Consider the following 20,971-nt stretch of genomic DNA (forward strand, 5'->3'; position numbering starts at 1 on the left):
CAGCTGTGCCCCCTCTCAGCCCCCCAGCACAGACAGGGCAAGATGCCGGTCATGTCCCTCTATTCCCCCAGACCCCCAGTGGGGACAGGGCGAGCCACCAGCCATGCCCCCCCTGCCCCCTGCCCACCTACCTGGGCAGCCCTGTTTCGGAGCGAGTACCCACGGTACCAACCTGCCAGGGGAGGGAGGGGACCCTGTCAGCCGGGCTGGGAGTCCCAGCTCCCACCGGGGGGCCAAGGCAGGGTGCAGAAACCCCCACACTGGGGCACCTCCGGGGGCCCCTCTTACCCTCAGAGGCCTGCAGGATGTGCACTGTCTCCCCGATCTGCAGCGGGAGGTGATGCTCCTTCGTGCTCGGGAAGTTCCACACGGCTGCAGGGAGAGGGGCCAGGGGCTGAGAGTTGGGGTCCCTCCCTGGCACCAGCACAGCCCCCCGGGCCCTGTGCACCTGCACCCCCCAGCCAGCCCCCCACGGGGGGCAGAGCACCCCAACAGGCACCGCTCAGCCCCAACAGATGGGGCAGAACACCAGCCCCACAAACAGCCTGAGACCCCCGAGCGCCCCAGCCCCGCACCCCAGGAGAGCTGTGGCACATCCCACGCAGGGCCAGGCACAACATGAGCCTCCAGCCCCCTCCTTCAGCACTCAGGGGTCCTCTGTGAGACCCCCCTGCCTGCCACCCACACCCTGTGTGCCGATAGTCCTGCTCCTGGCACAAGCAGTGTGGGGAGGCAAGTGCCAGCTGAGCCCCTGCCCAGGGCTGGTGGCCCAGGGACAGGGCAGTGTGGGGACAGCGGAGCCGGCGGCCAGGGAGGGAGGCGGTGGGGACAGGAGCGCTCTGGTGGCCAACCACTTCCTGCCCCAGCCGGGCTGTGGTTGTCCCTGTCGTTATTTCTGGCCCCGGGGACAGGCACAGCTCTGCTGCAGGCAGCCCTGGCTTGGCTCCCAGACTGGAGGAGAGTCCCTTGCACTCGGGGGTTGCACGGGACCCCTTCCTCCACCCTGCCCTCCCCACGAGGACCCTGATCCAGCTGGGACCAGCAGCAGCTCAGCCCTTGCTCAGGTGCTGCCCAGGGCCCTGCGGGGCTCAGCCCTCGCTCCGGCGCTGCTGGTACTGCGAGGGGAGGGTGCAGGAAACAGCCCCCAACAGAAACGGGAAGAGGCACAGAGCTGCCAGGGCCAGCACAAGCTGAGGGTGCTGCAGGGAACGGGGGTGCCCGGGGCTGGTGCAGGACACAGGGAGCTGCTGGAGGTGCTGCAGGGAACAGGGAAGCCCGGGGCTTTGCTGTCACAGACACCGAAGTGGGAACAAAGCCCCAGCTGGGACCTGGGGCAAATTACTGGGGTGTGTCAGGGCTCCTCCAGAGCCTCAGGAGCCAGGTTGAGCCTAGACCCACAGCCTGGCGGGGAGGGCTGGACCCTGTGCCAAGCCCCCACCCCAGTGCTGTGCCCCAGTGCTTCCCATCCCCACCAGCACCAGCCTTGCAGTCTCTGGGCATGTGGGTCCTGCTGACACACCTGCCCTGCTCAGCCCCGTCCCCTGGGCCACCCATCACCAGCCCTGCAGCCCCTGCCAACCCCCCGTTCACTCCTGCACCCCTGGGACCCGGCCCCCTCCCCACATCACCTCACACAGGCACTGGGCCAGCACCGCTGGTGCCACTGCCCAGCCACCATCACCTGCCACCACTGCAGGGCCACACAGCCGGGAGGGGCCCTGTCAGTGTCACCCCACCCTGAGCACCCTGCTCAGCCTGCCCCGCACCCCTCTGATGAGCAGGGACCCCCACGGGGCCAGTGCCTGCAGCCCCCACTCACCCACGCCATACTTCTCCTCCTTGGTGGGCAGCCAAGGTGCCATGGCCACCGTGCCGGGGGACCGGGGCTGTGCCGGGGGGACCGGGACTGTGCCGGGGGACCGGGGCTGTGCCGGGGGGACCGGGGCTGTGCCGGGGGGACCGGGGCTGTGCCGGGGGACCGGGGCTGTGCCGGGGGACCGGCGTGCTGCAGGGCCACTGTTGGTTCCTCCTGCTGCGCTCCCTGCGTCACGTGTACCCCCAGCTTGTGAAAGCTCCGCTTCCTCACCGCGCAGCCGGGTGTGGGGGTCCCACCCCACCGCCCCGCGCTCCACCGCGTCCCACCCCCCAAGGGCTCGGGCTGGGGGTCACTGGGGCTGCTGGCGTGGGTGATGCGGTGGCACTGTGACCCCCTCGGCTGAGCACCGTCACCGGAGCCCCCAGCCCGCGGGACACGGGGCTGGGTGGGGGGCTCGGAGCGAGCACAGCTCTGGCCGCACCACGGCATGAGGAGCCACGTGGAGCCACCTGCCTCTGCCAGCTCCAAACCGGCACTGCCAGGACAAAGCCTCTGCCACCGTGGCTGGGTTTGGCTTGTCCCCATCCCCATCCCTCGGTGCCTCCGGTCCAGCGGTGCCAGTGCGGGTGCGGTGCCTGGCACAACCCTGGCTCCAGCCCTGCCCAGCCCTCCAGGACGGCGTGCGGAGCAACGGCTCAGCAGCCACTTCCTCCCTCCCGCGGCCGCAGCCGGCTGCTTGGCGCCGGGGGATGGCTCCGCGGGGATGGGGGCTCGGCCAGGCCCTACCCCCCGCACGGCCGCGCCGCCCTGGGCCCCCCCGCCCCCCCCCCCCCCGAATCCTGCCCCCACTGCACTGCTGCTCCCACAGAGGGAATCACGTCTCCATCGGCCCGGTAGAACCAGCATCAGGCTCCTTCCCTGTGCCCCCCACCCCCTTTGCAGGTCCCCAGTTCCCCCATCAGCCTGAGCCTGCTCTGGGGTTCCCCCTGGCTGCAGTTTCCCCCACCCCACGGGTCACCCCCAGCCCCAGGACAGTCCCCCCGGCCCAAAGCCGGCTCTGGGCCGCCTGCACTGACCATCAGCCCCAGGAAGAGCTGGGGGCACGAGTGGGTTTGGGAGCCGCTGGAGCCGGGTGTGAAAGGATCTGGTGCTCCGGTGCCGCTGCCCAGGCCGAGGTGCGAGGGTGGGACCCGCGGGAGCTACCGGGGCAGCAGCCATCCCTCACGGGATGTGCAGCCAGACCCCCGCCATCGCACCGACCTGCTGGCGCCGGGGACAAACGGACAGAACCACGGCACGGGCACGGGCAGGGCACGGTACAGACACCGGCACGGGCACGGCACGGCACGGCACGGCACGGTACAGACACCGGCACGGGCACGGGCACGGCACGGCACGGTACAGACACCGGCACGGGCATGCTGAGATGCCGGGGCTCTCGGAGTGCGGGAAACGCAGGCGGCTCCGGACCTTCAGTTCCCGCAGCCTCCGGGGTTCCCGGTTCCCGCAGTGCCGAGGCCAGCAGGGACCGCTCGGCCCCGCCCGGCTGTGCCCGGTGCCGGCTGTGCCCCGTGCCCGGCTGTGCCCGGTGCTGGCTGTGCCCGGTGCTGGCTGTGCCCGGTGCCCGGCTCTGCCCCGTGGGAGCTCAGGCCGGCCCGGGCCGCCCGGCGCCGTTCGCCGGTCGGGGAGCTCCACCTGCCGGTCCCGCCGGGAGCCGCCGAGGCTGGGGCGCCGGTACAGGACGCCCCGCTCCGACACCAGGATGAGCGGCACCGTCACGGGATGCTCCGGTACAGGCCGGCCGGCTCCCGTACACCGGACGGCAGTACAGGATGCCCCAACGGGGGATGCCCGGCACTGTTACGGGGTGCCCCGGTACAGCACACCCGGCAGCGGTGCTGGATGCCCCGATAGGGGATGCCCCGCACCAGCACCGGGATGTCCGGTACTGGGACGTTCGGTCCCGGTAGGAGCCGCGGACGGGCTGTGGCTGCAGCCGCGCTCGGCTCGGGACCGCGCATCGGGGCTTGGGGCGGAGGGCCTCGAGCAGGGCGGGACCGCAGCCGGAGCCGGAGCCGGGAGCGCTGCCGGGGGTCCCGGGAGCTCGGCGTCCCGGGGGATGGGAAGCTCGTGGGTCCCGGGGGGTCCCGGGGGATCGGGAGCTCGGGGGTCCCGAGAGCTCGGGGGTCCCGGCGGGTCCCGGGGGATGGGAAGCTCGGGAATCCCGGCGGGTCCTGGCGGGGTCCCGGGGGATCGGGAGCTCGGGGGTCCCGGCGGGTCCCGGGGGATGGGAAGCTCCGGGGTCCCGGGAGCTCGGGGGTTCCGGGGGGTCCCGGAGGATCGGGAGCTCGGGGGTCCCGAGAGCTCGGGGGTCCCGGCGGGTCTCGGGGGATGGGAAGCTCCGGGGTCCCGGGAGCTCGGGGCTCCCGGCGGGTCCCGCCCGCTCCGGTCCCGCCGCCACATCCGGGCTCCGCCCGGCGCGGGCGCTGATTGGCTGTCGGGGCGGTCACGTGTCCGTGTCCCCGGGCGGGGGCGGTGGCGCGCGCAGGTGAGCGGGGCCGGAACCGGAACCGGGAGCTCGGCCCGGGGGGCGCGGGGGACCCGCCCCCGGCCCGCCCGCTCCGCTCCGGTGCCGGTGCTCAGGTGCCCGCTCCGACCCGACCCGGTGCCAGTGCTCAGGTGCCCGGACCGGTCCGCTTCGTACAGGTGCTCCGCCGGCCCGGTCCGCCCGTGGCATTCGGGACCGGCATCCCCAAGGTGTCCGCCCCGTCCCGCACCCCCTGTGCCCCGTCCTAGTCCCCACGCATAGCCCGGTCCGGTCCCCGCACCCCGTTCGGTCCTGCCCGGCTCTCCCGGTGACCCGTCCCGTTCCCCCGTTCCCTGCCCGCTCCCCGCGCCCCGCGTCCCGGCCGTGTCATCCCCCGCCACCGTCGCTGCCCCTCTGCCCGCGCCCCCCGTGCCCGGTGCCCGCGGCTCCCCCTCCCCGCGGGACGGGACGTGGCACTGGGCTGTCCCGACTCCTTCCCGGGACGCAGGTAAGGGTGGGTCAGCGCCGGTGCCGCTCCACCCCCGCCCGCCCCGCAGCTCCGGTGTCCCCGCCATGGACGGCTGCGGGGCCCCGGGACCCCTGCCCGGACCGAGCGGCCCCGGCTCCGCGCTGGGGGAGGAGGAGGAGGATGAAGAGCCGTCCCTGGGCTGCGACGGGGACCTGGAGGTGAATCCCTACGACGGGCTGCCCTTCTCCTCCCGCTACTATGAGCTGCTGCGGCAGCGCCGGGAGCTGCCGGTCTGGACCACCAAGTACAGCTTCATGGAGCACCTGGAGGGGAACAGCGGCATCGTCCTGGTGTCCGGCCCGCCCGGCACCGGCAAGAGCACCCAGGTGAGGGGCAGGGCTGTCCCGGGGCACAGGGGGGTGTCTGGCCTCGCCGGGCTGCTCCCGGAGCCCGCGGAAGCACCTTTGGGACACACGGAGGGGGTGTCGGAGCCCTGGGGCCGCTGCGCTGAGCCCGGCGGGGCTGGGTGGGGACCGGGATGTGCCGGGGCCGGTGCTGGGCCCCGGGCAAAGCCTTGGCACGAGCTGAGAAGCGCTGCCACGAGAGCAGCTGGCCCCGGAGATGGCACGGGGAGGGGGGAACAGCCCCTCCCCAGAGCTGGGCCCGGTGCAGGGTGCAGGAGGTGCCATTTACCTCCTGCCCGCCCCAGGGAGCTGGTCCCACCCGGCAGCCACTGGCGGCACCCAGGGACAGCACCAGGGACTTTGACCAGGGAGGGATCGCTGGAGCTGCCGTGGGGCTGCACTGGACTGGGTCAGCACTATTGGCCCTGGGCTGTTGGGGTGTGGGCCCGGCGCTCGGGCCACTTGCCCAGATCACCTCCCTGGGTGTGTCCTGCTGAGTTCCTGGGCTCAGCCAGCCCCGCTGGATTTGTGGAATAAATCCCCTGTGTGGGCCCCAGACATGGTGGTTTTGGGTGCAGCACCCTGCCTGCAGTCCCTGCGGGGCCCTGGGACTCTGGGGGCACACGGGCACTGCTCGTGGGGGGCACACGGGACAGGGTGAAGCAGGACTCTGGTCCCCAGCGCCCAAGGGACGTACGTGTGGCCCTGGCATTGTCCCACGCTGCCCAGCTGGGCGCTTGGCCAGCAGCTACTCTCTGGTGCTCCCTTCCCTGTCACTCTCTGAGGGTTTTCCTGGGCTGTTGTCCCATGTCCCTAATGTGAGAGCAGGGCTGCGGTGTCCCATACCAGGGCAGGAAGGTGTGGGTGTGGGTGTGGGGTGGCGGGGCTCCTGTCCCAGGTTGTTGATCTGAGAGGTGACAGGAGTAGGGAGGGAAGGTCCTGCCTGGGCCGTGAGTGCCTCTGGATAGCCTCTGACCCCAAAGGTCCTGCAGCTGGATCCCTGGAGAGAATCCCTGTGCCCTTTAGAGGGGCACAGCAGGGAGGGGCTGGTCCCGAGACAGCGCTGACCCCCAGCCTGTCCCCACAGATCCCGCAGTGGTGCGCCGAGTACGCTCTGTCCCTGCAGTTTGCCCACGGGCTGGTGGCCTGCACCCAGCCCCACAGCCTGGCCGCCCTCAGCCTCTCCCTGCGCGTGGCCGACGAGATGGACCTGAACCTGGGCCACGAGGTGGGCTACTGCGTGCCCCACGAGGACTGCTGCACCGCCGAGACCATCCTCAGGTACGGGAGGGACGGGGCCCGGCGGGCCTGTGCCGGGAGTGCAGCGCTCTAATCCCACTGAGCTCCCCGTAATCCCTTAATCCAGCCGGGCCTGGCCGGGGAGTGGCGCAGTGGGGGCTGCCTGCTGCCGCTGTGGGGAGGGGCTGAGGCGTTCCCCCCCCGGCCGGGGGTCCACGCTGACGGGGCGGGGCCGTGGCAGGTTCTGCTCGGACGAGATGCTGCTGCGGGAGATGACGTCGGACCCGCTGCTGCGGCAGTACGGGGTGGTGGTGCTGGACGAGGCGCAGGAGCGCACGGTGCCCACGGACGCGCTGCTGGGGCTGCTCAAGGACGTGCTGCGCCAGCGCCCGGCCCTGCGGCTCGTGGTGGTCACGGCCCCCGCCCTGGAGCCGCGGCTGCGCGCCTTCTGCGGGGACCCCCCCGTGGTGCGGGTCCCGGGGCACGGTCCCCCACCACTGCTGCTCTACCGGGAGCCGCCGGCCCGCGGGCACGTGGCCGCTGCCTGCCAGGCCGTGCTGGACATCCACCGGCGCCAGGAGCCCGGCCACGTCCTCATCTTCCTGGCCAGCGAGCAGGTGAGCCGTGGGGGGAACGGGGCAGGAGAGGCTCGGGGGGGTCCCTCTCAGTGGGGAGCCCTGAGGATGGTAAGGGGTGCTGGAGACCAAACTAGGGAAGCTGGGGCTCCTCCGCAGAGGGGCTGTGGGTGCTGGTGGGCGGTGGAAACGGGTGCGGGGCACAGAGCGGCACCCTGACCTCAGGGTGGGGTGTGTGCCCCCCCGTCCTTCCCCAGGAGATCTCAGAGTGCTGTGCTGCCATCCAGACGGAGGCCGTGGCGCTGAGCCCGGCGCTGGGCCCGCTGCTGGTGCTGCCGCTGCACCCCGGGGTGGGCCGGGCCGCACAGCGCCTGTACGAGGCGCCCGAGGAGAGCCGGGAGCGGCGCGTCATCGTCACCCACTGGCTCGGGGACTCCTCCTTCTCCCTGGGCACCGTGCGCTTCGTCATCGACTCGGGGCTGGAGCTGCGCAGCGTGAGTGGGATGGGGGACACGGAGGGGGGGGAGCCCCAGCGAGAGGGTTGGCTCTGCTCCAGGCACGGTGAGGGGTGGGCTGCAGGGTCCGCTCAGTGGTGCTTCAGGCCGGGATGAGGGAGGTGGCAGCGGTGGCCCTGCACTGGCAGGCAGGGGGGCCTTGGGGGACGGTGGGGGCTCCCCTGCGGTGTCCCCCTCACACCCTCACCGCAGGTGTACAACCCTCGCATCCGCGCCGAGTCCCAGGTGCTGCGGCCCATCAGCCGGAGCCAGGCGGAGTCACGCATGCAGCGGGCAGCTGGCAGCCCCCCGGGTGAGACCCCTGCCCCCATGCCCCCCCCCGGGGGCTGTTGTCCCACCCTCTCAGCCACGTCCCACCTCATGGCCCCTCTCCTGCAGGCACCTGCCTGCGCCTGTACTCGGAGGCCTTCGAGCAGCGCCTGCCCCCCAGCCCCGCGCCCCACGTCAGCGAGACCAGCCTGAGCCGCCTCGTGCTGCTGCTGAAGCGCCTGGACATCGCTGACATGGGCCAGTGTGACTTCCTCGACCGCCCAGGTAGGGCCTGTGGGGTGAGGTAGGGACCAGGCGTGCTGTGGGGAGCTGTGCCAGAGGGCTGCCATGACCACGGCCATGACTGTGGCCTGGATTGTCTCTGGAGAGGGGCTGGGGTGCCTGGCAGCTGTAGGAGGAGGGTGGGCAGAGCTGCCTGACATCCCACCCCAGCCCCCGAGTCGCTGATGCAAGCGCTGGAGGACCTGGACTACCTGGCGGCTCTGGACGACGACGGGAACCTGTCGGAGGTGGGGATCATCATGTCGGAGTTTCCGCTGGACCCGCAGCTGGCCAAGGCCCTCATCGCCTCCTGCGAGTTCGACTGCGTGGAGGAGATGGTCAGCCTGGCTGCCATGCTCACAGGTACCGTGGGGGGGTCAGCCAGCGCTGCAGGGGGGGGGCTGGGGGCACGCCGTGACCCCCCTGCCCGCCCCCAGCGTCCCCCTGCTTCGTGCCCCCACCCACACACCTGGAGGAGGCCGTGGCTCTGCGCCGGCGGGCACTGCTGCACCCCAACGGGGACCACTTCACCCTCATCAACATCTTCAACGCCTTCCAGCAGCGTGAGCATGGGCAGGGGCTGCGGGCGGGGGGCTGCACCCCTGTGGGCGTCCCACAGACCCCTCAGTGTCCCCTGCACCCCTGTGGGCGTCCCACGGACCCCTCAGTGTCCCCTGCACCCCTGTGGGCATCCCACGGACCCCTCAGAGTCCCCTGCACCCCTGTGGGCGTCCCACGGACCCCTCAGTGTCCCCTGCACCCCTGTGGCTGTCCCACAGCTGCCCTGCGTGGCCCCTGTACCCCGGCAGGCACCCCACAGCCCCCTCACCTGTCCCCAGCCCAGCCACACGAGGGTCTGGGGGCGGTCCCAGCCCCAGCCTGGTCCCTGTCCCTGGTGCAGGGAAGGGGATGCAGCCGGTGGGAGCTGTGCCAGCTTCTGTAACCCCTGAGCCCCCAGCCCTCTGTCTCTGCTCCCCCCGTCCCCATCCCTGTGTCACTGGCACCACTGTCCTCTCCCCATGTCACTGACTTTGCCGTCTAATTCTCGTCCCTGTATCACTGACCCTGCTGTCCCATCTCTCCTCCCGTGTTGCCAACCCCACTGTCCCGTCCCTGTCCCCACCCCACTGACCCCACTGTCCCGTCCCTGTCCCCACCCCACTGACCCCACTGTCCATCCCTGTCCCCACACCGCTGACCCCACTGTCCCGTCCCTGTCCCCTCACTGCTGACCCCACTGTCCCATCCCTTTCCCCCCACCACTGACCCCACTGTCCCATCCCTGTCCCCCCACCACTGACCCCACTGTCCCGCAGACGCCGGGGACGAGGGCTGGTGCCGGAAGCACGGGGTGGGCGCAGAGGGGCTGCGCCTGGCGGGCACCGTGCGGGCCGAGCTGCTGGAGGTGATGCGGCGCATCGAGCTGCCCGTCTCACCGCCCGCCTTCGGCTCCGACGCCAACGCCCTCAACATCCAGCGGGCCCTCATCTCTGGGTACTTCCTCAAGGTGGGTCCGGGGCCCGCGGGGGGCTGCAGCGGGGGGTGTGTGCCAGCCACCACCCCGCTCCCTCCTGCTCCGCTCCCAGGTCGCCCGGGACATCGACGGCTCCGGCAACTACGTGATGCTGACGCACAAACACGTGGCTCACCTGGCCCCCGCCTGCGGGTACCTGCTGCGGCCGCCCCCCCGCCGCCTGCCCCCATGGGTGCTCTACCACGAGTTCACCATCTCCCAGGACAACTGCCTGCGCGTGGTCTCCGAGATCCAGCCCCAGATGTGAGGGCTGGGGGACGGGGAGGGACGGGGCCCTCCGGGGGGTCCCCGCTGCTGACTGGCCCCCTGTCCCCGTAGGTTGGCAGAGCTGGCCCCCCAGTACTACCTGAGCAACCTGCCGCCCAGCGAGGGCCGGGACCTGCTGATGGAGCTGCGGGAGAAGGTGGTGGCCACGGAGGATGTGCCAGCGGGGCCGGAGCCGCTGGCGGAGGCGGCCGGGCGGGAGGCTGTGGAGGGGGATGTCTGTGTCCTGCAGTGAGCCGGGGCACCAGAGCCCCAGCGGGGGCTGCCTGGGCTTGGCTGTGACGCTGGAGATGGGGGAGCCCTGGAGGGTCCCTGGGGGGGCCGTGCAGCCGCGGGGGCTGTCCCTGGCCCCGGGGAGGTGCGGGCACGACCGGGCACGGCCTCGGCGCTGCACCGCGGGCAGTCGTGGGCCAGCGGCCGTGGGGCCACCGTGGCACCTCAGAGCACGGGCTGGGGAGTGCTGGCCCCGGCCGGGGGAGTCGTGTGGGCCCTCCCCACCGGGCTCCTTCCCCCTGTCTTTTGCCAGGGTTCTGCTGGGGTGGAGGCACCGCTTGTCCTGCTGCCCCCACGCCCAGGGCCGAGGGCCCACACGCGGGTCCCTCCTGTATAAAGTTTTGTGACCTTTGCTCCTGGCCTCGTGTCCGTGACTGCAGCCGAGGGGTCCAGCTGGGGTGGGGTCTGTCCTGCTGTGGGATGTCCCAGAGGGGTCTGACTGGGACAGGCTCTGTCTCTGCTGCTCTCTCTGGGGAGTTTCTGTCTGCGAGGCCTCTCTCCCCTCCCACCTCTGTTTTGAGTGTAGTGCTGGGTCCCCAGCCACGCTGAGGTCTGAGGGCAGCCCTGGCCTTTTCACCGGGGCTTCCCTTCCCTGCTTGTGGTTCTTCTGCAGAAGCCAAGGGGAAGCTGTGGCCAGCGAGGGGGGGTGAGCAACCCCCTAAACGTGCTGCCAGTGCCTCCTCCCCCAGCATGGGACAGGGCATGGGTGCACCCCCAGGCGAGGTGCCCGCCCTCCTCCCTCCCCTCTTGTGGTCCCCCCTTCCAGCCTCAGGATCCCCTACAGCCCTGGCACTACAGCCGAGGGCTGAGCCTCCGCTTGGGGGGTCGGGGGTCCTGGCTCCCCCTTCCCTCCCCTCGGCCCATGCACAGGGGCTTGACTCTGCTCAGGAGGGGGCCTGGAGGCTCCCCTGCCTTGTGCTGGCCACAGAGACTCGAAAGGTGAGGGCTGGGCTCCCCCAAGGCTCCCGCAGCCCCCACTTCCCCTTTGCTTTCTAGGAGCCCCAGAAAGTCCATGAGCAGGCGCAGCACTCCCCTTCCCGGGGCAGGGGCTGCCCTGTGCCCTCACCCCGGGCTGGCAGTGGTTGCAATGACAAAGGAGGGTGGCTGGTGGCCACGGTGGCCTCTGTCCCTGCGACCCCATCCCTGTACAGCGTCCCATGGGATGTGCAGTGGCCCAAAGAGGGGAGGGAAGGGACAAGACAACCTGTGCCACGGCCCAGCCAGCAGGGCCCAGCTGATGGACCTCAGGGGCCAGTGCTGATGGACCTCAGATGGCCACACTGGACCGCTGATGGTCCCACCCCATGGCAGGGTGCTGGGGGGGCTCTGTGGGGCATATGGTGGCATGCAGGGGCTCAGGACCCCTCTGGAGGAGCTGGGACCACCCAGGCCCCCGGCACTGTCCTGTGTGCCCCTGCTGCCCCTCGCCTGGCCATTCCTGGGGTGACCTGTCCTCCAGTGGTCAGGGCAGGAGGTGCTGGTGACCCCTGCCTGGGAAGTACCAGCGGTGAGTCCTGGGGCCGGGTGGGTGGGTGGGGGGCTGAGCATGGGTCCCACACCGCCTCTCTCCACTTCTGAGAACTGTGATGCTGCTGTGGTTGCACCTTGGGGCACCCCCGTGGAGTCCAGCCCGGTATAAATCCACAGCCCCCGGCCGTGCCGTGCCCACCGGAGCCACTGGAGCAGCGGGCGCAGAGGTAGGCACAGCACAGGAGGGTGGGGGGTCCCGGGGTGACTGGGGGATCTCGGGGGTGTCCTGCTCGGGGATGCTGCTCCCACGGCCGGGGACTCTGCCTTTGGTGGCCCTGCTGGCTCTGCCCCTCTCCCAGGGTACGTCCAGCCCCCCACCCCGGGGCTGCCCTTCCCCTACCCTTCTCTTCCCCTTCCCCTCCCAGATGCTGGGGCTGGTGGGGCTGGTGCTGTGCCTCGTGCCTGTGGACACCCTGACTGCCTTCCCCCCAAAGTGTGAGTGCTGCTGCCCCCCGAGCACGGGGGAGGCCCTGGAGGGGGAACCTCCCAGGGGGAGGGGGCTACAGGGGCCTCACACCGATTGGAGGGAGCAGGGGGTACACCCATCCTGCATCCCTCTGACAGGGGTCAGACAGCTCTGCTGAGGGAGTTGAGAGAGGGCATGAGGGTGATAGGGGGGTGGCCGTGGGGTGAGGGAGAGGGGGGACGGATGTGGGGGGGTGGATGGAGCAGGTGGGAATGGATTTGGGGTGCAGGAGCAGGGAGATGGATGTGGGGTGATGGGACAGATGGGAATGGATTTGGGGTGCAGGAGCAGGGTGGGGACCACGGGGCAGGATGGCTGAAGGGCACCCAGCCCCACGCTGGTGTGAGGGACAAGCTGCCCCCACCACAGCCCATGTCTGACCCCAGGCTCTGCCTCTCCCCCCCAGTCCAGGTGGGGCAGCTGAACGAGGATGTGGTGGTGCAGTGTGACACGCTGGAGCCGCACATCAGCTGGACGCTGAACGGGGAGCAGGACCCCATGGCTGAGCTGGAGCCTGAGGGCCGGAACCTCACCATCCTCGGCTTAGACCTGCCGGCCACGGGCAACTACAGCTGCTGGGCCGGCCCCGTCCTGCTGGACACCACCTACGTGGTGCTCAGCGATGCCCGTAAGGAGGGACACGGCCGGGAGAGCCCGGGCAGGGGGGTGATGGGGGGCAGGGACAGGCTGGGGACCCAGAGCTGCTCATGTGCCATCCACGGGGCTGCACCGGGCAGGGCTTTGGGGCCGGGGGAGCCTCACCAGTGCTGTGCAGGGAGGGGGCATCGCTCCCGGCCCCACACCCCCTGACCCCCCTCGGCTCCCCAGGCGAGGAGGAGATCGACGTGTCCTGCCAGGCTGAGTCCTACCACGGCTCCTTCCACTGCTCCTGGCCCGGGCCCCCCTCTGCCGTCTTCCGTGCCCGCCTCACACGCAGGTGGGTGTCCAGGGACCTCCCAAACCCGCCCAGCCCCTCGGCCGCCCAGCCCTCCCCCCTGCTCACGCCTCCCTCCCCGCAGCGATGGCTCCGTGGGTCCGTGGGTGCCGGTGGCCGGGGGCCACGGCCGGTTCAACGCCAGCCTGGCCGACCCCTCCTTCTGCCCCTTCGCCGAGGAGCTGCGTCCGCTGGGGCTGCACCTGGAGGGGCTCTCAGACACCTCCTACCTCAGCCTCTCCAAGCACTTCTTCCTCCGCGACATTGGTGAGCTCAGGGCGGCAGCAGCCCGAGGGATGGGGACGTTCAAGGGGCACTGGGGGCTCTGAGGGGGGCTCAGCCCCCATCCTGAGCCCCCCCCCTGCCCGCAGTGCGTCCGGACCCGCCCCAGGAGCTGAGCCTGCGGTGGCTGGGGGAGCAGCTCCACCTGGCCTGGGCACCCCCCGCCTCCTGGCAGCGCCCCACGTCCTACTTTGTGCTGCTCTACCATCTGCAGTACGAGCTCCCCAATGGCACCCAGGTAACGGGGGTCCCTGCCCAGCCGGACCCCACACGCGCCCACCCTGCCCCGTGTCCCCACCCCGCCCCATCCTGGACTCTTCCCTGTACGGGGGGAGCATCGGGAACAGGGACTCTGCAGGTTCAGCCGTGGCCCCCTCCCCACTCTGCTGCTTCTCTCCTTGAGGCAATGAATTGTCACCCCTGGCTGTCCCCTCTGCTCCCCCCAGCTCTGCCCCCCACTCCTCTGCAGTGGCTCCCCCCTGCCCGAGGATCTGCCCCGGCCGTGACCCACCCCCTTTGCAGGTTGAGCGGTTCGTGGAGGGCGTGGAGGAGACGCAGGTGCAGGTGGGGGCACAGCGGGTGCGCATCAGCTGCCGGGACCCCTACAGCCCCCTGGCTTGGAGCCCCTGGAGCCCCTGGCAGGACCTCAGCACACCTCGATGACACTGGCACTGAGCACGCTGACCCCACGCACGGACATCTCCTTTCCCCAGCACCCTTTCCCTCCCCTCCCCAAACCTCCAGGGGCACACCTGGGGCTGGGGGGACCCCAGCGGGACAGCCACCGTGGGACAGGCACCAGCACCCACCTTGCTCTCCCTTGTACTGCTCAGAAAAGGCTTTTTCCCTTGTTAAAAAGAGGGTTTTTCCCCCCTATTAAAGCGCTGGGCTTGGCTCTGCTACCACAAACCCTGGTCTGTGTCTGTGTGGGCAGGGGGGTGCTGGGCCCCCACAACTCCCCAGAGGGCTCCTGGCCAGCGCAGGGCTTGGCCCTGGGGTTCTTCTGTATGACTGGAACAGGCTCCCTACATGTGCCAGCCCAGCTCATGGACAGCCCAGGTGGAGGGTCCCCACAGCCCTGCCCAGCTACCCCCCGGTGTCCGGGACCCCCCTAATCCTCACTAACCCCCACAGATCTGCCTCCTTTCTGGAGGCTGAAGCGGGGCAACATCCTCAGCCTCAGGGGCAGCACCCAGGGAGCAAGTCCTGAGGGACAGCACCCCATTCCCGCGTCCCGGGGAGCAGGATCCTGTCCTGACCCCAGGAGCACCAGCCCTAGAGCAGGACATGGTCACGGCACCAGTGGGGGGGCCAGGGGTCACCCGACAGCAGTGGGGGGCTCAGCTCCCACTGGAGCTGTGGCTGGGCCCCCTCGGTGCTCGGGGGGGTGCCCAGCCCGGGGCTGAGGGGCTGCACCAACTCGGATGGAGCCCAGGCCCCATCCCCTGAGCTCCTCCCCTTGGAGCCCCCCCGGGCCTCTGGTCTGCCACAGACCCCCGGAGCGCAGAGGGGGCTCCTGGCCGGGGTCCTGCCCCCTGCCCCCCCTCCTAACCCCCCCAGCCCCAAGACGGGTCGGCTCCGGGTGATGCCACGGAGCTTTATTGAGGTGCTGCCCACGGGTCTGGGCCGGGACCCCCACCCCAGAGAGGCTGGTGAGTGTGTGGCCCCGCGGGCGCTGCCCTCCCGGGGGTCCCGGGACAGGGGGCAGGCGGGGGCACAGGAGTCTGGGGGCCCGTGGCACGAGGGGGCAGAAGGACCAAGACTCTGCGAGTCCAGAGGGATCCAGAGGGTCCGAGGGTACCACGGCCCGAGGTCGGGGGTCCTGGGGCACAGGAGTCGAGGGTCTGGGGTTCGGTGGAGGGACCGGGGTCCGGTCACAGCGGGACGGGGGGTCTGGTGGTGGGGCTGAGGGTCCGGTCACGGTGCCGGGGGTCCGGTGGTCACGGCGGGTCCAGTGGTGGGACCGGGGCTCCGGGGGTCCGATCACGGCGGGGCCAGACCGCCCAGGCGCAGCTCCTCGCTCTCCAGCATCTCCCTGGAAGAGAAGGGCCGGGCTGAGCCCCGCGCTCCCCGCGCCCCCCGCGCCTCCCCCCGCGTACCGGTACGCGGCGATCTCCGCCTCCAGCGCCATCCGCAGCCGCAGCAGCGCCGGGTACTCCCGCAGGCACCGGGCCATCTCCGCCTCCGCCGCCCCGATCTCCCGCTCCAGCTCCGCCACCCGCTCCTGAGCCGGGCCGTCAGCAGCGCCGAGACCGCGGGGAGACCCCCGGGACTCGCGGCCGAACATCCTCCCCACAGGGACCCCCAGCCCGACCCCCGCCCCCGATCCGAACCCCGCCTAACACGGACTCCCGGGATCCCTGGCCCGGCCCCCGCCCCGCATGGACCTCGGGATCCTCAGCCCCGCACCGACACCCACCCACACGGACACCTCAGCCCCCGCCCCACCCGAACACCCCCGCGCCATCCCTCGCCCCCTCCCGCTGCCTCCCCGGGCCCCTCAGCTCCATCGGGACCCCCCGACCCCGCCCCTCCCCATCCTCCCCCTTCGCCCCATCCCTCCGGGCATCCAGCCCCGGCACCACCCCTCCTCCCCCCCAAAACATCCACCCCCTCCTCGCATCCCAGCCCCCCGCTCCCTCCCAGCCCCCCAGGCGCTCCCCGACCCCCTCCCACCCCGCACCTGGTACTTGGCCAGCTCCCCGCTCCGCCGGTCCCGCAGCCCCTCCAGCTGCCGGTGTAACGCGCCCACCGCCCCGCGCAGCGCCTCCACCTCGGCGGCTCGGGCTCGCAGCAGCCTCCGGTAACCGGCAGCCTCGGCACGGGCACGGAGAACCGCCTCGCCGCCGCCGCCCCACCGGCACCGGGGCCGGCCCTCGGCCGCGCTCATCCCGGTGGTGATGCTGTTCCACTCCCCCCCCGCGTCACGGAACAGCAGCCAATCCCGCCGGTACCGGCTGCCCGGCTCCTCCCGGCGGCAGCGGAGGTGGGGGGCCGGCAGCAGCCTGCCCCCAAAAGTGGGGCGAGGGGCCGCAGCATCGTGGACAGCAGTCAGGTGGGGGGCAAGGTCAAGTTCGGGGTCAAGGTCATCGTTGTTCTCCCCCTTCCTCCCCACCATCATCACCAATCGAGGCCAGAGTGGGGCTGGAAGGTCTTGGGAGGGGAAAACCTCCACTGAGGGGGTCACTGGGGAGGGGGCACAGAGATTCCCCAAAGGAGGGGGGGTTCAGCCCCTCCGCCCCCCCACGAGTGTGCTGTGGGTCATGAAGGCTCAGTCTGTGGGGGGTGATGGGGGCACCAGGGGGAGTCAGGGGCTGGTGCAATCCATCGGCATAGGGAGCACCCCGAGTCCGTGATGGGGGCCGTGGGGGCACGTCCGGGCCCAGGGAGCCGACAGATGGGTGGGTGCAGGGCCAGGGGCCCAGTCCGTCAGTCTGTCCCACCACTGGGGAGGAGCCAGAGTGGCCAAGTTCTTCATCCAGCACGGTGGGTGCAGCTGGAAGCCGGAGGTGGCAAACTCCAGGGATAAGGCAAGTGGTGTGGTGGGTGCAGACCCCACTGGGGGGGAGCAGGTCCCAGCACCAGGAACGGGATGCCCACACTGTGCCCTGCTCCAGGTGGGCCAGGGACTGTGGCTGCCCCAGCCTGACTCATGGAGCCGCTGGTGGGTTGGCAGCAGGTCCTGAGCAGGGACCCCCAAGGAGCTGCCCTGGCACAGAGACCCTGGGGTGGGGGGGCTGCAGAGCCCCGCAGGGTGTAGGGGCCTGTCTGTGGGCTCCCAGGGGTCCGAGCAGGGGGCTGCCCACGGCACTGCTCCACGTGGGATTTGGTAAAGCTTTGAGTCCAATTGCAGGGGCACGGCCACCCAGCTGGGGGGTCCCAGGGGGTTGTCAGTGGCAGGGAGGGGGCTGCCCATGGGAGGTCCCCAGGAAGCCGCAGTCCCCTCCCTGCTGCGGGCTGGGCTCCCACTGCCACCTCCCGGCACGTCGGCGACACCCGGGGCCCTCACACCACCGAGGCCACCCCCGAGACCGACGTCACCTTGTTGTCCTCGGCCCAGGGCTGGAGGTTCTGCAGGGCGTAGAGCGAGGAGTTGTGCATGCAGAGCGGGTCCTGCGGCAGGGGCTGCGCCAGGCTCTTCTGGAAAGCCTCCTGCTGCAGGTGCAGCATCAGCCGGTTGGCCTGTTGCCGCTCCGCCTCGCGCTCCTCCGCCGTCTGACGCCTGCAGATACCCACCCGTGGTACAGACTGCAGCTGGCACTGCCAGCACTGCCCCACAGCCCTGCCCCTTGTCCCCAACAACCACCGTGTGTCAGCGTGGCACTGCCCCGCAGCCCTGTCCCTTGTCCCTCAGCACCACTGTGTGTCAGTGTGGCACTGCCCCGCAGCCCTGTCCCTCATCCCCCAGCACCACCGTGTGTCAGCGTGGGACTGCCCCGCAGCCCTCCCCCTTGTCCCTCATCCCTCAGCACCACTGTGTGTCAGTGTGGCACTGCCCTCAGCCCTGCCCCTTGTCCCTCAGCACCACTGTGTGTCAGTGTGGCACTGCCCCACAGCCCTGTCCCTCATCCCCCAGCACCACCGTGTGTCAGCGTGGCACTGCCCTCAGCCCTGCCCCTTGTCCCTCACCCCTCAGCACCGCCTTGTGCCGGTGTGGCACATCCCACGACACCATCAGACCTCATCCAGCCAGGCACAGGGGATGCCACGGTGATGGGCGTCCCATCCCTCCCCAGTCCAGCCTCTCCCGGGATGGGGGGGCTTGGCCACAGAGGGGGGCAGCTGCTGGAGGGGTCCCGGGGAAGGGCTGCCAAAGGGATGTGGGGTTGGGCTGCCGGAGGGATGTGGGGGTCGTGGCAGCTGCCCCGAGGCCATCCCTGTTACCTCCACTTGGTGCGGCGGTTCTGGAACCAAGTCTTGACCTGGGCATCCGTCATCTTGAGTGCCTTGGCCAGGGTGGCACGCTCGGCCGAGGCCAGGTACTTCTGCCGGTGGAAGCGCTTCTCCAGCTCGCAGATCTGCACCCGGGAGAAGGACGTGCGCGGCTTCTTGCGCTTGGGCGGTGTCCGGTTCTGGTAGGGGTGCCCGATGCGCCGCGTGGCCGTGAAGGGGGACAGTGCGGCTGTTGTGGGGAAAGCGGGGTGATGGGGGGGCTCTGGGGGAGCCCCAGCACAGCAGGGCAGAGCAGGAGCCCGGGGGGATGCTGGGGAGCTCGGGGCCATGGGGAAAGGGAGCTTGGGGGGGGAACCATGGCGATGAGGAGCTCTGGGGGCCCATGGGACAGGGAGCTCCAGGAGGCCACCGGTGCTGCTGGGGAGAGGAGGGGAGGGGGACGCCCTGAATCATCCCTACCTGCTCCCCGAGCCCAGGGACCCAGGGGCAGCTCGAGAGGTGGTTCAAGGGAGGACCCTTTCCCACCACACAGCCGCAGCACGATCACTCCCCAGCCCAGTGGTGGCACCAGGACGGGGCGGATGGGCCGCTCCGGTCACAGGGCTGATGCAGGACAGTCGGGCTCCAGTTGCACAAACCCACCCTCCCCACACACCAAGCCTTGCCACAGCCCCCAAGGAGCCTTTGCGACGCTGCAGGGTCTGCCCAGCCCTCCCGGGCAGGGGGTGGGACCCCAGCGTGTGTCAGGAGGCAGACGGTGTCTCCCTCCATGTCCCGGCATCTGCCTCCATGTGCCAGCAGTGCCCGGGCTGACCAACAGCAGCTGCCGGAGTGCCAGGGGCCGGGGAAGGGGCTGTCCCTTCCCAGAGGAGGTGTGAGCCAGCCCTGACAGGGCCAGGGTGTCGCATTCCCGAATCGAGCCGGAGCCACAGCTTCATGGCAGCGAAGTGGTGTGGGGCAGGGTCAGCACCCAACACCCACCGCCCTCCTGCTCCAGTAGCAGCCATGGCCAAACCATGGCCCCACGGCCCTGTGGCACCACAGCCTTATGGCACCTTGTGGCAACGTGGCCATCACCAGCACCAGCACGGGCACACGTGGCCCGGACCAAGGGTGACCACGGGCCCTGGCCCCCCATGGCACAAGGACACGGGGCACAGCCCACAGCACCCCGGGGACCCCCTGACGCCCACAGACCCTCCCTCCCGCCCGCGCCCAGGAGGCCGCCTGCCCGCCGGCGGGGGCGGACATGTTTGACGCAGGTGGAGCCGCGCAGTCGGGGGGACGGAGGCCCCCGCACCCCCTCCCCTCGCCGGGACCAGATGCCGCCCGCCCGCAGCCCACCCCAGGGCCAGCGCTGAGTGATGGCTGCGGCTGGGAGACCCCGTGCTGGGAGGGGCCGCCCCGTCCACCCTCCGCTGGCGCCAGGCAGGAGACGAGGACGTCACCCACCACCCCTGCGCGGGGACGGCGCTCGCTTCGTCACCGCCGCGATGGCGGGGCGGGCCGGGAGGCGAACACGGCTCCGCTGGCACCCGGGTGGGACCCCCACTGTCCCCAGCCTCCCATCCCACACCGTCCCATCACACTGTGGCTGGCGCTCGGCCCCCGGCCCCGCATGGCCCCGGCCCCGCGTGGCCCCGGCCTCGTCCCCGCACGCGGCCGCGCCGCAGATGTGGCAGTGCCGCCATCTTGGGCGGGAGCCGAGCCGGGCTGGGGGTCTCCGGCACCCGCACACGGCCCCGGTGCCCGGGACCCCGAAACTTAGCACCTGCTCGTGCTCCTCAGGGCTGCAGCAACCAGCATCCCTGCCCCAGCACCGGTGCTCAGCCCTCAGCACGGCACTCAGCCCCATCGGGACCCCTCACCGCCTCCCTGACACCTGTGTGGCTGCCTGCTCGCCCCGGCCCCAGCACAGGCCCGCCCTGGCCTGTCCCACAGCACCGGCACCCTCTGTTCTGTGCCAATTCCTGCACGTGCTGGTCTGGGGATCCCATCCCCACACATCCCACAGACAGCCACCCCCATCGCCCCTGTTCCCTGGGGCTCCTGGGTCTGGGGCACCCGCTCCGGACACAGACAGGCTTTGTCCTGCAGTCCCATGGCAGGTCCCCCCCACTCCACACCCTGTCCCCACGAAGACCCCTCATCACATCCCACTCCCCACAGAGCCCCCACCCCGCTCCGCGCGCCAAGAGAGCTCCCACCCCGCGCCCTGCAGAGCCCCCACCCCACCCCCCGGCTGCCGCAGCCCCCGGCAGCCTCCCCGTTACCGTGGGACAGGGGCAGCACAAGGCGACCCTGGGACCAGGGAAGGGACCGGACACGGAGCACAGCCCGAGGCCGGAGCCCGGTGGGACCCCTCAGGCGCCGCCCGGAGCCCCCGGACCCCGCTCGGTGCCGCGGTGGAGCCGCCGGTGGCCGCGCCAGCCCCCAGCCGCTCCCGCGGGCCCCGACGGCGGCGGGCGAGGACCGGGTGCGGTGAGAACCGGCGGAGCTCACGGTCCCCGCCGCGCCTGGCCGGTCCCCGCCGTGCCTGGCCGGTCCCCGCACCCGCACCGACCCGCGCCGCGCCCGCCGCGCCGCACCGCCTCGACGGAGCCCCGGGAGCCGCCGGTGTCCTGCGAGCCCCGGAGCCGTCAAAAGCCGCCGGTAGCGGTCCCGCCCGCTCACCTGAGAGCCGGTCCTTGGCGATGCGGCGCGTAGTCTCCATCCAGGG

General features: G+C 71.2%; 5 protein-coding genes across 6 annotated transcripts in view; 2 read left to right on the forward strand and 3 right to left on the reverse strand.

Moving 5' to 3' along the window:
* Positions 1–1,892, reverse strand: part of LOC113978173 (dedicator of cytokinesis protein 2-like) — a 49,105-nt gene extending 47,213 nt beyond the window's left edge. For both annotated transcript variants that reach the window (XM_027704902.1, XM_027704901.1), the window contains exons 1-3: positions 1,820–1,892; positions 289–372; positions 132–172 (exon numbers count right to left, since the gene is read on the reverse strand). In XM_027704902.1, the coding sequence (XP_027560703.1) occupies positions 132–172; positions 289–372; positions 1,820–1,862 (168 nt within the window). In that variant the 5' untranslated portion in view covers positions 1,863–1,892. The remainder of the gene's footprint in view (positions 1–131; positions 173–288; positions 373–1,819) is intronic.
* A 2,554-nt stretch (positions 1,893–4,446) lies between these two features.
* DQX1 (DEAQ-box RNA dependent ATPase 1) lies at positions 4,447–10,507 on the forward strand. Its single transcript, XM_027704905.1, has 11 exons — positions 4,447–5,198; positions 6,304–6,497; positions 6,697–7,072; positions 7,288–7,524; positions 7,738–7,837; positions 7,924–8,079; positions 8,248–8,439; positions 8,514–8,639; positions 9,393–9,583; positions 9,663–9,853; positions 9,929–10,507. The coding sequence occupies exons 1-11, from the start codon at positions 4,917–4,919 to the stop codon at positions 10,107–10,109; spliced, it is 2,226 nt and encodes a 741-aa protein (XP_027560706.1). The 5' UTR covers positions 4,447–4,916; the 3' UTR covers positions 10,110–10,507.
* A 1,186-nt stretch (positions 10,508–11,693) lies between these two features.
* On the forward strand, positions 11,694–14,022 carry LOC113978177 (interleukin-12 subunit beta-like). The gene is made up of 7 exons (XM_027704906.1): positions 11,694–11,780; positions 12,043–12,112; positions 12,550–12,771; positions 12,972–13,080; positions 13,163–13,344; positions 13,449–13,597; positions 13,882–14,022. Exons 1-7 carry the CDS (start codon positions 11,694–11,696, stop codon positions 14,020–14,022), a joined length of 960 nt encoding a protein of 319 aa, XP_027560707.1.
* A 919-nt stretch (positions 14,023–14,941) lies between these two features.
* LOC113978172 (alpha-internexin-like) lies at positions 14,942–16,282 on the reverse strand. The gene is made up of 3 exons (XM_027704900.1): positions 16,043–16,282; positions 15,459–15,583; positions 14,942–15,394 (listed from the first exon to the last, which is right to left on the reverse strand). Exons 1-3 carry the CDS (start codon positions 16,247–16,249, stop codon positions 15,343–15,345), a joined length of 384 nt encoding a protein of 127 aa, XP_027560701.1. The 5' UTR covers positions 16,250–16,282; the 3' UTR covers positions 14,942–15,342.
* Positions 16,283–17,056: 774 nt separating this feature from the next.
* On the reverse strand, positions 17,057–20,968 carry TLX2 (T cell leukemia homeobox 2; the record flags this gene model as incomplete). Its single annotated transcript, XM_027704907.1, has 3 exons — positions 17,057–17,581; positions 18,244–18,481; positions 20,926–20,968. Coding segments are annotated over 3 exons (498 nt in total), but the record flags the coding sequence as incomplete, so codon positions are not given.
* Positions 20,969–20,971: the final 3 nt, after the last annotated feature.

The sequence above is a fragment of the Neopelma chrysocephalum genome, unplaced genomic scaffold, assembly GCF_003984885.1.
Source record: "Neopelma chrysocephalum unplaced genomic scaffold, ASM398488v2 Primary Assembly neopelma1_296, whole genome shotgun sequence".
NCBI lineage: Eukaryota > Metazoa > Chordata > Aves > Passeriformes > Pipridae > Neopelma > Neopelma chrysocephalum.

Bases quoted from the DNA above. Each gene is read 5' to 3' on its own strand.
- LOC113978177 (XM_027704906.1), top strand. From the start codon at position 11,694: ATGGGTCCCACACCGCCTCTCTCCACTTCTGAGAACTGTGATGCTGCT. The intron at 12,772-12,971 runs GTAAGGAGGGAC...TCGGCTCCCCAG, and splicing joins CGTGGTGCTCAGCGATGCCC to GCGAGGAGGAGATCGACGTG. The intron at 13,345-13,448 runs GTGAGCTCAGGG...CCCTGCCCGCAG, and splicing joins CTTCTTCCTCCGCGACATTG to TGCGTCCGGACCCGCCCCAG.
- LOC113978172 (XM_027704900.1), bottom strand. From the start codon at position 16,249: ATGAGCGCGGCCGAGGGCCGGCCCCGGTGCCGGTGGGGCGGCGGCGGC. The intron at 15,584-16,042 runs GTGCGGGGTGGG...GGCCCGGCTCAG, and splicing joins GGGAGCTGGCCAAGTACCAG to GAGCGGGTGGCGGAGCTGGA. The intron at 15,395-15,458 runs GTACGCGGGGGG...CTTCTCTTCCAG, and splicing joins GCGGAGATCGCCGCGTACCG to GGAGATGCTGGAGAGCGAGG.
- DQX1 (XM_027704905.1), top strand. From the start codon at position 4,917: ATGGACGGCTGCGGGGCCCCGGGACCCCTGCCCGGACCGAGCGGCCCC. The intron at 7,073-7,287 runs GTGAGCCGTGGG...GTCCTTCCCCAG, and splicing joins TCTTCCTGGCCAGCGAGCAG to GAGATCTCAGAGTGCTGTGC. The intron at 9,584-9,662 runs GTGGGTCCGGGG...CTCCGCTCCCAG, and splicing joins TCTCTGGGTACTTCCTCAAG to GTCGCCCGGGACATCGACGG.